Source organism: Plutella xylostella, chromosome 12, assembly GCF_932276165.1.
Source record: "Plutella xylostella chromosome 12, ilPluXylo3.1, whole genome shotgun sequence".
Taxonomy (NCBI): domain Eukaryota; kingdom Metazoa; phylum Arthropoda; class Insecta; order Lepidoptera; family Plutellidae; genus Plutella; species Plutella xylostella.
In genome coordinates, this window is record NC_063992.1 from 8,634,678 (window position 1) to 8,649,098 (window position 14,421).

The window sequence follows — 14,421 nt, forward strand, 5'->3', positions numbered from 1 at the left end:
TGGACTTGATTTGGACGTATTAACGAACTCCAACGAGCGTGCGAAGCCAACGCTAGCGAACGATAAAATATCCATCGTTGGGCGTTCGTTGGGCCGGTACGCACCATCACACAATCTCACAGAATAAAATGACATCTGACATCTGTCTCTGACATAACTGACATTTCATTCACTTGATTTCACGTCGCGGCAAATGGCTTATTTATTTACACTTATTTACTTTGAAGCTTGTAAATAAACTAGGTACAGAAATATATAAATATTTTCAATTCAATAACTTCAAATCTAAACGCCGCTACTTTAGTTTAATTGCTACAAAAATATGTGTTCAGTTCCTACCCACATAATCCAGTGATATTTCTTTCATAGAAACTGCATGTCTTTTCCTGTATTTCGGACGACACTAAAAACTTTTGGAGCCAGAACAATGAGTGACGGAGGAGTGTCGTGGCGTGGAGTGCCTATAACTGCGATGTATGGGTCGGAGGGGCCGTGGGGCGCGCCTGAGTTCCCGCTCATTTCACCGGCGTATAACCATACTGTGTTGTACCATATTCCTACAAATAGTAGCGGGGCTGGTGATCAGGTCCCCACTCCACAGAGAGGTGAAGATAAATGGGATCATGACTATGTTAGAATGCCCTGCTCTCCGCACAGTTTGTATCCATACAAGGTAATTAAATTTTAAGAATCCTATTGGACAAATTTAAAAGTGATTTTATTATTCATGAAATAATGGTTATACCCTATTAATCTTTATGAAAAATTCCTCAGTGTATCCTCCACATATTTTATATCTGCTGTAGTAATAGTTTTTGGAGAGTTAAGACCTCAAGATGACCTCTACTTTAACTCCTGTTTTTTTCTAGCTAAATGGTGAAGATAAACTAAAGAAAAGATGGGAAATGATTGAGGAGGCACTTCAAGACAACATTGAGAACAGCCATGACCTGGCAGCCGCAATCCTTAGCTACAACTCCAAATTGAAGCATGTAATGACATTCCGCGGCTTGCATGAGTTTTTTAATAATGTGAGTATCTATTTACTAAATTTTAATAGGCTCATGGAGTTAGTTGTAGGTATTTGAAAAAAAGAACTACTGAATTTCAGGGATTTTACCTTTTTATATTGTTGTAACCCTTGTTTTACAGTATTTGGACCCAGAAGAAACAGATTACTTCTTCACTATAACACTTCCAGAGATAGTAAAGCTTGCATTAGCACTGCCACACATTATACAGGCACCAATACCTTTGTTAAAGTAAGTTCTTATTACCTAGTAACACATAAAGCTGTTCATAATTCATAAATAGTATGCATTACTGCTTTCTATACTGAAAGTGGCTGGAGTCAGCCACAGTATTTGGAGGAGAAAGAATAACACAACTACTTTTGCAATAAATAAATATCAATACTCAGAGACTGATTGGTTGAATTGGTTTTTTTTTTTTATAATAAAATAATTCCTTAAGTACGGTGGCCTGCGCCTAAAAGTATATGGGCGGAGTTTTTAAAATAGCAATCCCTGATGATGAAGGGACCAGCCACATCTGTTATAAATCTGGGGACGTGTTGTGTGTGATGTGTGTAGCAGTGATGTTTATGTGGATGTGCTTGAGCAGCATGTGAGCTTGAGATCGCTATTTTAAAAACTCCGCCTGGATACTTTTAGGCACAGGCGCGTGTTTTGAAACTATACAAGGCCAGAACGCAGAGGTTGGGACTACTCGCGTATATTTTCAAATTAAAATAGCGCCATGATTTACTTGAAAGTATACAAGGCCATTACGCACTAATCGCGTATATTTTCAAGTAAGTTGGGCCAAAATTATGGCTTGAAAATATACTGCAGCAGTTACCACTGCGTACTAATCGTGTATATTTTCAAGTGCCAAGCGGCAATGCGAGCACTTGAAACTATACGTGATTAGTTACCAGGTAGCCCTTTTGAATTGTTGCTCTCTCTTTCTTTCATGCGAAGTAGTAATAAGTCTATTGCTTTCTAAACATTGTATCATCATTCCGCACTTGGCATTGTTTTCGTAACGTGTTTTTTGTTTACATCGTACAGTTAAAAAGTAAATTGATTTAAATTAAAGTGTAGAACTGTTGTTAATAGTAAAAATTATCTCAGAAGAGGGTGTAGAACAATTCATAAAATACAATTACGGTCAATTCAAAACTTGATGAAAAGTATGTATGTAACAGGTCTATAGGGTAATACCTACTCCTTCTACACTTACGAGCAATGAATAAGTCCAAGTAGTAAATACTCAACACCACATGACCACAATTTTTTTTAAACATTTAATTTAGGATTTGATCAAAATTTTCGTTTTTAGTTGGTTACCTATAATATTTTGATGCGCTGTTAAATTTACTTTAATATATTGCCGACGGCGACGGCGTCATTAAGCTAGTCTTTTACGTTCAGGAACTATCGTCACTGGAACTTTTTCATTGCTCGTGAGTGTAGTAGGTATTACTCTTAATTCATATAAATAACCAGCTGTTCCCGCGCGCTTCGCTTCGCCTTAAAAAGTTTTCCCGTGGGAATTCCGGGATAACAAGTAGCCTATGTTCTTTCCCAGGGTCTAGACCGTATGTATACCAAATTTCATTCAAATCCGTTCAGTAGTTTTGGCGTGAAAGAGTAACAGACAGACAGACAGACAGACACAGTTACTTTCGCATTTATAATATTAGTTAGGATTAGGATAATATATTAGTATTCTTACTTGCAAGTATTATTGCTATAATTATCAATTTATCAATCAAATTAGAGCTTGCTCATCTTTATTTATTAACATTCTATAGGTCTATGACAGACAGACCAAGTAAATTGTAGTCATGTATTTACCGAAATAGTTAAGTAAATCAAAATCAGCATGTAGATATAAATTATATGCGACAAGTACGCCAATCAAGCAATGTGCGTAATAGCAATGTATATTTTCAAGAACGATTCAGTAAATCCCAACTTGAAAGTATACGCGATTAGTACGCACAAATCGTGTATATTTTCAAGTAAGATATTATTTTTTTTCACTTGAAAGTATACAGTGCTAGTACACTATGGGTGCGTTCTGGCCTTGTATAGTTTCAAAACACGCGGCACAGGCCACTGTACTTTGACAAAATTTTCAAAACAGTTCAAAACTCTTATTTAATTTTTTTGATATTTTCAGACAGCACAAGAATCGGGCGATATCTCTTTCACAGCAGCAAATAGCTAGTTTATTAGCAAATTCATTCTTCTGCACATTTCCACGAAGGAACTCCAGCAAGACAGACTGTGAATACTCTTCTTATCCCAGGATCAACTTTTCAACGTAATTACACCTTTTTATTTCATACATCAACCATGTTAATTTTATTGAATATATAAAAATAATGTTGTTTTTTTTCAGATTATATGAAACTACTGGGTCAGACTCAACTTTTGAGAAACTGAAATGTTTATGCCACTACTTCAGAAGAGTGTGCACAAAAGGTGATATTATTTCTCATTTAAATTAGGTAACATAATAATATAATGCATCAGTGAACACAGCGCGCTCGTTGGTGCTTGACGCATAAACTGGTTCTCTGTGTAGCCAATTCTTTTGTCGTGCGCGTAGTTTTAAATATCATAATATTATTTACTATGCTGATTCTATATTGGGTGAATCGATATGGATAGCGATAAACCATGCTCGGATTTGGAGTTTTCTGACGGGTGTGTTGATAATACAAGTTTAGAGGTGAATAATAGCGGGGTTGTTTTTACACATGAATCGTTGGCGGCGGAGGCGATGACTCAGAGCGGTTGCGAAACTCGTCCCGAGAAGCGGAGTCGTGAAATGGATCCAAATGAAGTGTGGACCATTGTGGGGCGGAGAGGTAAGCGGCAAGCACGAGTAGACAGTAATGATAGCGAGTTGATTATACCACAAGAAAAGATCGAAGTAAGTATTATTTCGAAAGATAAGTTACCCAAACAAATTTCATTGGCCCGACTACTGAAAGCGGAGGGTATTACTGATGTTATGAGGGTGAAATACATTAATGCATACAAAGTTTTGATACAATTGAAGGATGATAAAAGTGCTGACAAATTATTGGCCTGCCAAGCATTAATTGAGAAAGGATTCCGCTGTCAGAAAACCATGGATGTTGACAAATCTTATGGCATAATCAGGGATATAGACCTTGACCTGTCCGATGATGAGGTGCTACAAAACATTAGCTGCGATATTCCCATCTTAGGTGTTAGAAGACAAAAAAGGCGCAACTTTGAAACAAACGAGTTTGAACTGACAGAAGTGGTGCAGGTATGTTTTAGCGGCTCTTCTTTGCCAAAGTATATTAAATCCCACGACGTAAGAGTAAATGTGGAACCCTACATTTTCCCTGTTACACAATGCTCAAAGTGTTGGAAATATGGACACACGATCAGAGTATGTCCCACAAGGCTCAGATGTCCTAAGTGTGGTAAAAATCATCCGAACTGTGAAACCACAAAATTTAGGTGTGTTAATTGCGGAGGCGCCCACATGGCCTTATCACGTACATGTCCTTTGTTTGTTAAGGAAAAAAAAAATGCGTGAAATTATGGCAGAGTTTAACTGTTCATACCGAAAAGCGCTAACTATTTATGTCCCTCCATCACCCATACCTACAAATGTACGCGAAGAGGAGGAGCCTATTTCTGTGGAGAAAACTCACGTTGCGACTATAATGAACGGTGCTCGCACCTACGCCCAAGTCACAGAACATAGTTCGCATAGATCGGTGCAACAGGCTGTAGAGGAGGCTCCGGTAGACATAACCGATAGTACGACCACCCGGGGTTTGCACCGTTCTAATACTGACGATAAGAATACGAAGAAGAGAAAATATAGAAAACGGAGTAGGAAAGAAAATGTATGGTGGGATGGCGTTGACGCCGAATTCTCATCGGCTGATTCCATCGATTCTAGCCCTCAGCGGGAGGATACGGAAAGAGTAGATAAACAATCTCGTAAGGAAGGAGGCAGCTTCGTGGACTTACTATTAAAACTTAAAAACGCTATATTCATGAGAGGCTGTACTTGGGAAGAAAAAATTAAGTTATGCATAAAACACGCCTTTGAATACATCATGTGTGCTTCCGTAGATTTTATATCAACTATACCATGGCTTAAAACTGTATTTGTAAATTCTTAATGGCTAAATTCAATGTACTTAATTTTATGCAATGGAATGCCCAAAGTTTGCGCCCGAAATTAAAAGAATTAGAACTGTTATTATCTCATGAAAAGGTGCACATCTGTATTCTATCAGAAACGTGGTTAGAGCCAGAAAGTTTCTTAAGTATTAGCGGCTATAATATATTTCGACAGGATAGAATAGACTCCTACGGTGGAGTGGCACTAGTAATTCACTCTTCTATAAAATGCCAATCTCGAACCTTTAGACCAATAAATTCTGGTATTCAGATAGTTCAAGTTAAACTGTTCAATTGCGACTTCGTTGAAAACGTAGTCTCCATCTACTGTCCGTCTACTATTCATACTACTCGCCACGATTGGGATAACATATTTTCAGAATACTCGAGTAGAAGCATAATTGCGGGCGATTTTAATGCCCACCATTCTAACTGGTCTAATAGAACGGATTCCAGAGGGACACATATATTTGATTGTCTCATGGATAATAACTTTGTTTCGCTCAATGACAGTTCCCCAACTCGCATTAAACTTGTTAATGGTCGACTTCAAAAAAGCTCTCCAGACATTACTTTTGTATCAGCAGACATAGCTCTAAAATTTAACTGGAAAGTGATGAATGAAAACTTTGGTAGTGATCACTTGATAATAAAGTTTTCGTCAAATATAGCACATACAACAAATAATTCAAGCAAGTGGAACTTTAAAAAAGCAGATTGGAAATCATATAGTTTAAAGCTTCAAGATAGTTTTTCCAACCGTTTCTGCTTAGGAAATGATATACAATTAGATTATAATAGCTTTTTAGATATTTTGGTAGAGGCTGCTGATGAAAATATTCCTAAAATCAAAATTTGTAACAGTCCCCTCCGTGTACAGGATTTTAAACCTAAGCCTTATTGGAATGCAGACATCTCGAAAGCAGTAGCGGAACGCCGTTTAGCCTTAGCTAGTTTTAGACGAAATCCTACCCCTCTTAATCTAGAACAGCTACAACTTAAAGTCTCCTCTGCTCAACGTATGATACGTAAAGCTCGAAACAAAGCCTGGCAAGAATTTTGTAGCAGTGTTGATAAAAATATTAGTGCTAGTGAAATGTGGAGACGAATGCGTTGGCTTAAGGGATATCGTCAACCAAGAGCCCAAATTGACTTTAAAGATGCCGAGAAAATGATGCGAGGTTTGTGCCCGGATTATGTTAGCCCTAGTACTCCGTCCTTTGATTCTATTAATGACATTTTAGATTCTCAGATAACACTAACTGAATTAGAACACTGCATTAAATGCAAAGACACGGCCCCAGGGGATGATGGCATCTCTTTCTCGATGATAATGAACATTCCTACGGTGGGTAAGCAAGCTTTGATCGAACTCTATAGTAAATTCCTAACACTTGGCTTTGTTCCATATCAGTGGAGGAAGGTCAAACTAGTAGCTATCCCGAAGAGTGGCGGATCTAGTACAAACCCTGCATTCAGACCCATTGCTCTTATGTCATGCCTATGTAAAATATTTCACTCTATACTTAAAAATCGTATTGAATGGTTTCTCGAACAAAAGAGCGTATTCTCCAGAAAAATGGTAGGATTCAGAAAAACTAGATCTTGCCTAGATAGTCTAGCTGAACTTGTTTCAAACATCCAATTGAGCTTCGCCAAAAATGATGTTACTGTGGCTTGTTTCATTGATATTGATAGCGCATATAACAACGTTGATATAGTTAATCTAGTGCAAACTCTGGATAGGCTCTGTCTTGGGAGAGGCATTTGTCGATACATATTTGAATTTTTAAATTTCAGAGATCTATCTATAACTACTGCAGATGGTAAATACATTTCAAGATGCACAGCAATGGGTCTGGCCCAGGGTGATCCTCTATCTCCCATCCTATTTAATATTGCTACATACAATATCTGTCACTTGATTACCAGTGTGAACATCTCACAGTATGCGGATGACTTTGTCATTTACACATCAGCCAAACATAGTCTGAATGCAGTGGATAATATTCAAACATCACTGTATACTATATCTAATCTAATATCACGACTCGCCTTAGACATATCATCTCGTAAAACATGCGTGTGTTTATTCAGTAGAGGATTCAGACGATATAATCATATAATAGAATTGAATGGTCACAATATAAAACAGGTACAATCAGTCAAATACTTAGGACTATGGCTCGACAGTTCACTAAAATGGGGTAAACACATAAACGAGATGTATGAAAAGTCTTCTGCCTTTATAAACATCTTTAAAGTACTGGGTAATACAAGATGGGGAGTCCACCCCAAACATCTCAGGAGATTATACATAGCTTTAATTCGCAGTCGCCTCGATTACGGTAGCTTCCTTTATGATACTGCAGTTAAAAACCATTTAAATAAGTTAGACAAACTCCAGAATTGCGTAATGAGAGTGATAGGAAGCTTTATAAGATCCACCCCCATATATGTAATGGAGAGTGAGCTTTCCCTGCAACCACTCATGATCCGTCGCCGCTATTTAGCTAGCAAGTATATCATAAAGGCCAGGTCCTTCCAAAACAACGCTATTTTAAACAAAATTACTGAGTTAGCTACTTTATGCGAATCTAACAGGTACTGGAGAAATAAAAAACCTATTCTATTGGTGGATGTTTATAATCATATTAAGGATACCCCGGTTCAAGCTTGTGATATACTCGAGATGTTCACACTGGAGACTTGGGTTAGCAACATCGATTTGTCTAATATTGTGGTTCATTCAATCGAAAGTGTAGATAAATCAAAGAGAAGATACAAATCCTCTGAGCTATATGAAAAGTGTAGTGTATACCTAACCGAAAACTACCCTAATTTTTATAGGATCTTTACAGATGGCTCGAAGAGTGGTGATGGTATCGGGGCAGCATTCTTTGATAGTCAGGCTAATGTTCACGGCAAATTCAAAATTACGTCTAACCTTTCAATAATGTTTGTTGAACTACTGGCGATAGCGGAAGCCATGTCTTACTGCTTTAGTTTGGATAAAAACAAATTTGTTATCTTGACTGACTCAAAGAGTGCGCTTCAGCATGTGGCTCGATGTACCTCTAGTAGTAGAGGTTCACCGATAGGCTACACAATTTTAGATATGCTTTTAAAATTTGCAAAATCTAATAAAACCATTGTTCTTCAATGGATCCCATCACATATAGGCATACTTGGAAATGAAGAAGCCGATCGCTTAGCGAATGTAGCCATTACAGATGGAATCCCCACACAAACCTTACCTTTTTACACGGACCTGCTACCCAAAATTAAATTAAAATGTTATGATATGTGGAAGGAATATTTCGATGAACGGTCGCAAACTTTGGGCATTTGGTACCGAACTATTCAATCACACCCTACTCACTCACCATGGTTTGATACATCAGAGTTAACAAGAAGAGATATTGTTACAGCTTTGCGATTAAGATCTGGGCATATACCGTTAAATAAGTTCGCATTCCTGATGAAAAAAGTTGACTCTCCTAATTGCACAGAGTGCGGTGTGATTGAAGACGTTTACCATATTATTGTAGAATGTGTACGTAATTGTAGTGTAAGAGAACAATTGTATATTGATAATAGTTTACAAGTAACTGGTGGCTGTAATAGCATTTTAGCACGACCAAACTCTGATAAGGCTAAAATACTGTATAAAATTGTCAATTTTGGTTTAAGTGCTAGATTTAATTCAAATAGATAAGCTTAATTAAGTGTGTGTAATAATGAGGGTGACATGGTCACTTGTGTACCAAGCCCTTTTAAATTAATAAAGATTTAAAAAAAAAAAAAATAATAATATAATGTATAGGGATTTCTACAGAGATTGTATGAGGCTTGAATCCTTTTTTCGTTATTTGTATTGTTTTGGGAGTATATTACATGCTTTACGAAAATTGTATCTTAAATCATACCGACATTATTTTATGAGGTCATATCCTTTGTTTTCCTTTTTAACCTTTTCATGTAACCAAAATTTCAGATTATGCCAACACATTTACATAAGCTATAATTTCCAGCGCAGTCCCCACAGGAGTGATGACATTCATCCGTCGCTCCGTGCCCCCCAGACAGTGCCCAGACTGGGCCGAGTCCATTAAGCTCATTGCACAGACACCGCTACATGTCAATAGCTCCGGGACTATTGAGGATGATGGGGTTGGACTGATGCAGGTTGATTTTGCTAACAAGTGAGTTTGAAGCCTAGAACTGCAAGCCTAGAATTTTTAATTTATTATATGTGGCTAACACAATGCCTTACAGTTACAGATAAAGAAAAATATAACTCTCTGCCCTAGGAATAATTGTTATTCATAGTCTGCTGATTTTAGTTCGAAAAAAATGCCTGGAACTGGTAGGCTTAGGTCAGATTGTTGTTGCGCTCTTCGGAATTTGTCCTCTAATGTTGATGGATCCTCTAATCTAGGTTTATTAACAAAGCAAAGTATTTATTTTCACTCATTCAACTATGAAAATTGCAGGTACCTTGGAGGTGGAGTGCTAAACTACGGCTGTGTACAAGAGGAGATAAGATTTGTTATCTGCCCGGAGCTAATGGCTTCTATGCTGTTTACTGAAACTCTGCGACCGAACGAAGCTTTATTGATGATTGGTAAAAATATGATCTTATTATAGACGTTTGCATTTGAATAAACAGGTTGTTAGGACTGTTTTTAGCTCCGTTAATTTTTTATTTTCATTTTTAGGTTGCGAAAGATACAGCAAGTATTCTGGCTATGGGAATTCCTTCAAATGGGCAGGCAACTTTGTGGATGGTTAGTGTTATTAATGCTATTATAGATTTAAGATGGTATATTTATTTCAACACATATTAGATTAATTAAAATATCCTGTCTTCGGCGTTGGCCTATCGAATCAGATATTTTATTTGGTTATCATGGATGATTGACCAAGGCACAGCCTCATCTCTACTGCTAGCGATATCAACAATAAAGCTTTCTTCTCTACCATTGTCTTATGTTTGCATCTCTAGATGTGCCCTTCGACTCGTCCGGTCGTCGTCGCTGCGCCGTGCTCGCGATCGACGCTCTGCCGTTCAACAACAAGGCACATGAGTACCGGAGGGAACATATCGTTAGAGAGATGAATAAGGTAATTGTAAATTAATTAACATAGGTTTTAAAGCTAAAGCAAAATACGTGAAACACATCTAGAAAACAATATTTATATTATTTATTATACATATTTCATCCCGATTGACATCATCCATCATCATCATCATCATCATCATCATCAACAACCACAAGCCTCCTTCATATCTGATACAAGGTTGTTGATTTAAGGTTGTCTGGTAGAAATATTTATTTCATTAAGGCCGCCTTTTTGTGCTGTCTTTTTAAGTTTATAAGTGGTTTTTTGTATTATATCCTTAATATAAGTTGTATTGTACGTGATAAATTTCCACTCTCACGCCAATAACATAAAATATCTCTGTATCTCCACCCACAGGCGTGGGTAGGCATGTCAATCTGCACTTCCGAAGAAGACAAGAGCCCTCTCCACTACCCGGGCGTGGCTACTGGCAACTGGGGCTGTGGAGCCTTCGGGGGCAGCGCCGACCTCAAGAGCCTCCTGCAGGTCATGGCGGCTAGTGAGGCTAGGAGGTAAATACATACATACATACATATATGGTCAGCTGCATTAGTATTCGTTATTCTATGTCAAAGTAACTTATTAACAAACCGTCAATATTTGAATGAATGAATTGTCAGATTGTGAGTTTAACAAGGTTCAAAAGTGTATAGCTATTTATGCAGCTGACTGTACAGTGTACGGTGGCCTGCGCCTTAAAGTATACAGGTGGAGTTTTTAAAATAGCGATAATTGATGATGAAGGGACCAGCTACATCTGTTATAAATCCGGGGACGTGTTGTGTGTGATGTGTGTAGCTGTGGTGTTTATAAATGTGGATGTGCTTGAGCAGCATGTGAGCTTGAGATCGCTATTTTAAAATTCCGCCTTTATACTTTTAGGCGCAGGCCACCGACCGGTATGTACATACCGGTCAAAATCATAACCCTCCTATTTGCTTCGCCGTAGTCGGGTAAGAACGGAACACCCTCGCTTATCCCTTCAGGCGCTTGGCGGATTATTAAGATGTCCGAATTTCCATATGAAAAACATCTAGCTGTGTCGTTTTAGTAGCTTTTTGGTGACAAATACTAGAGCTGGATTAGGGTGATGAGAAGCTAGGTAGGTATATTAGTTTTTAGTCGCTGAGTTCAGAGTGTGGCGATGGACCATTTTGGTGCACTTGAAATTGGGTAAGTAATACGAGGTATAAAAACGAATAGTATAACATTGACAAGGTATACGCCCATATTATATAAATTTATTAAGTATAACGTTCACTGTGTATAACAAACGGAAGGTATAATTACTAAATACATAATTTCGTCAAGAATAACGTTCAAAACGTATAATTTCAATTGATATATCGATTAAAATGTATAACGTTCATAATATATAACGTTTTTAATATATATTATTCAACGGATATAATATCATTATGTGTAATGAACAAAAAAATATTATTATTGGAGCTATGTTGGGAGACGCTCCGCTTTGCTTTTAACGGACATGTGCACCTATTACCGCTCCTCCTCGCTTTGCTCGTCGTCGCACCTATCTTTAGGTTTTGGTACTAGGGTTTTTCACAGCGCTATTATTATTGAAGCTATGTTGGGAGACGCTCCGCTTTGGTTTCGACGAACATGTGCACCTAACACGCTCCTCCTCGCTTTGCTCGTCGTCGCACCTATCTTTAGGTTTTGGTACTAGGGGTTTTCACAGCGCTATTATTATTGAAGCTATGTTGGGAGACGCTCCGCTCCGCTTCGCTGCGCTCCGCTTTGGTTTCGACGAACATGTGCACCTAACACGCTCCTCCTCGCTTTGCTCGTCGTCGCACCTATCTTTAGGTTTTGGTACTAGGGGTTTTCACAGCGCTATTATTATTGAAGCTATGTTGGGAGACGCTCCGCTCCGCTTCGCTACGCTCCGCTTTGGTTTCGACGAACATGTGCACCTAACACGCTCCTCCTCGCTTTGCTCGTCGTCGCACCTATCTTTAGGTTTTGGTACTAGGGGTTTTCACAGCGCTATTATTATTGAAGCTATGTTGGGAGACGCTCCGCTCCGCTTCGCTGCGCTCCGCTTTGGTTTCGACGAACATGTGCACCTAACACGCTCCTCCTCGCTTTGCTCGTCGTCGCATCTATCTTTAGGTTTTGGTGCTAGGGGGTTTGACGGCGTTGGGTAATTAAACACAGATTATGTGTTACGAGAAGAACTTTATACAAAATGATATACGTAATGGATGTTATACGAATTGATATTAATCCTCGTGAGTGTTAGTTATTTTGATATTATATGAAATGTACGTTATACCAATTGAATCTTATACCTTATGAAAATATAGATTTTGTTGTTATACGTAACGTTCATTATATGTTGTGAACGTTATTAATGTGAGATTATACATTTCGTTTTTATACGTCGCAATACGCACCCCTTGAAATTTACAAGGAAATACTTTATTCAGAAAATTAAACATAAACATAATACAAGTTTATGTTCTCTTTCCAGGCCTGTGGCGTATTACACATTCAACGATCTGCGATTAAGGGATGACCTCATTTATATTTACGATTTGCTATCGCAACATAACGTCACAGTTGGTAATTATAGCTTTTACACATGCAATGTAAACTCCATCCAAATTTCCTAAACCTAAAGAACAAAATGATCTTTTGCAGGACAACTTTATAAGATGATAATGATGTTTTCACTGACGGATGTGAGGAAGTCTAAGCTGTATCCGTTTATAAAACAAAAGTTATTGGACAAAGCCCAGGCGGCGGCCCCGACCACTCCCGTAGCTATGGATATTGTAAGTACCAGGAGATGCTGCCTTCATAAGTTATTATGACTTGATTTTGTCTTATTGATGAAGTCCGGTTTAGTATGTAATTTTATTTAAATTCAATGATACAGGGTGTTGCAAAAGTAGTGGTGTGGTTGCTTACCTACTTTAGAAATACCTTGTTTACCATTATAATAATTATTGTACTACTTACTGTAATAAGTGACATAAGATTTCATATAAATTTTCAGAGCGTCACATCAGATACAAATGAAGGAGAAGCGAATAATTCCCCGGATTTGTTTTCACAAGACTTTGATGACAGTTTCAACGAAGAAACATCCGCCGCGTCAGAAGAAAAAACAGAGAAAGGCAACAGTAATAGTAAAAGCCAATCTGTAGACCATGCTGATGCAAAGGCAGCACAGAATGACAACAGTAAACACGGTAGCAATAATTCTAATAATACATCGAGACTATTTGAGGAGATGGAAAAACTAGATGAAGAAAGCGGTAAGCTGAATTTTAAAAGTCCACAAAAAAGGTATCTTGGCACACCAGTAGATAGACCAGTAAATATACCCAAGTTAGATAAAAATCGACAAAGTAGAGATAACGTAACGAGTGCGAGCGAGACAACGAATGATGAACAAATGCGTGATATCGGTTTAGCAAATGATGGTGATGATGATGATGATTCTCTGTCGATGAACACATCACTAGAAGTTAAAAAGAAAATAGGTAAAAAGATAACGGATTATTTTAACAAAAAAACTTAGATGCTGTTAAACTTGTTTATAGTGTCATTAGATCAATGCATTTATTTATAAATACGTATGTGTATGTTTATAGATTTATTTTACAAGTAGGTATTTTGATTTATAATTTATTTACGTAGTTCCGATTAATTTATATACCAAAGAATTCATAATCCAGACATTGGAGGGATTTCAATAGATTTGCATTTTGTGACTGTTAATTCAACTGTTGGATTAGATAATGCAAGATCTAAATAAATAATACAAGCCACCACCGCCACCGTATTGAAGTATATTTCATGTTTTGTTACAATATACGCCTAAAACAACATAAAATATGTACCTAGATATAATTCAGCATATTTCCTATACTTCTAATGATATATTACCTATATTAGGTAACCTCCAACTTCAGGACTTCTACTTTTTTGGGACCGAACTGTTTAACTACCTGCATGACCAACTACCAATGTGCTGCTTGTTAAACCCACTTATATTGAGTGCACCCCTCTTTAGAATTATAGGATATGGAGTGCACCTAGGTGCTTAGGGCTCCCCTCTTCTACATAAGTT

The 14,421-nt window shown here is 37.7% G+C and overlaps 1 protein-coding gene across 1 annotated transcript; it reads left to right on the top strand.

Moving 5' to 3' along the window:
- Nucleotides 1–177: 177 nt before the first annotated feature.
- Nucleotides 178–14,211, top strand: LOC105385215 (poly(ADP-ribose) glycohydrolase). The gene is made up of 14 exons (XM_048624344.1): nt 178–243; nt 370–673; nt 870–1,031; nt 1,153–1,262; nt 3,190–3,333; nt 3,412–3,494; nt 9,229–9,394; nt 9,686–9,816; nt 9,911–9,979; nt 10,198–10,316; nt 10,674–10,828; nt 12,814–12,905; nt 12,984–13,117; nt 13,342–14,211. The coding sequence occupies exons 2-14, from the start codon at nt 377–379 to the stop codon at nt 13,867–13,869; spliced, it is 2,190 nt and encodes a 729-aa protein (XP_048480301.1). The 5' UTR covers nt 178–243; nt 370–376; the 3' UTR covers nt 13,870–14,211.
- The last annotated feature ends 210 nt before the right edge of the window (nt 14,212–14,421 follow it).

Bases quoted from the DNA above. Each gene is read 5' to 3' on its own strand.
- LOC105385215 (XM_048624344.1), top strand. From the start codon at position 377: ATGTCTTTTCCTGTATTTCGGACGACACTAAAAACTTTTGGAGCCAGA. The intron at 674-869 runs GTAATTAAATTT...GTTTTTTTCTAG, and splicing joins ACAGTTTGTATCCATACAAG to CTAAATGGTGAAGATAAACT. The intron at 3,334-3,411 runs GTAATTACACCT...GTTTTTTTTCAG, and splicing joins CCCAGGATCAACTTTTCAAC to ATTATATGAAACTACTGGGT.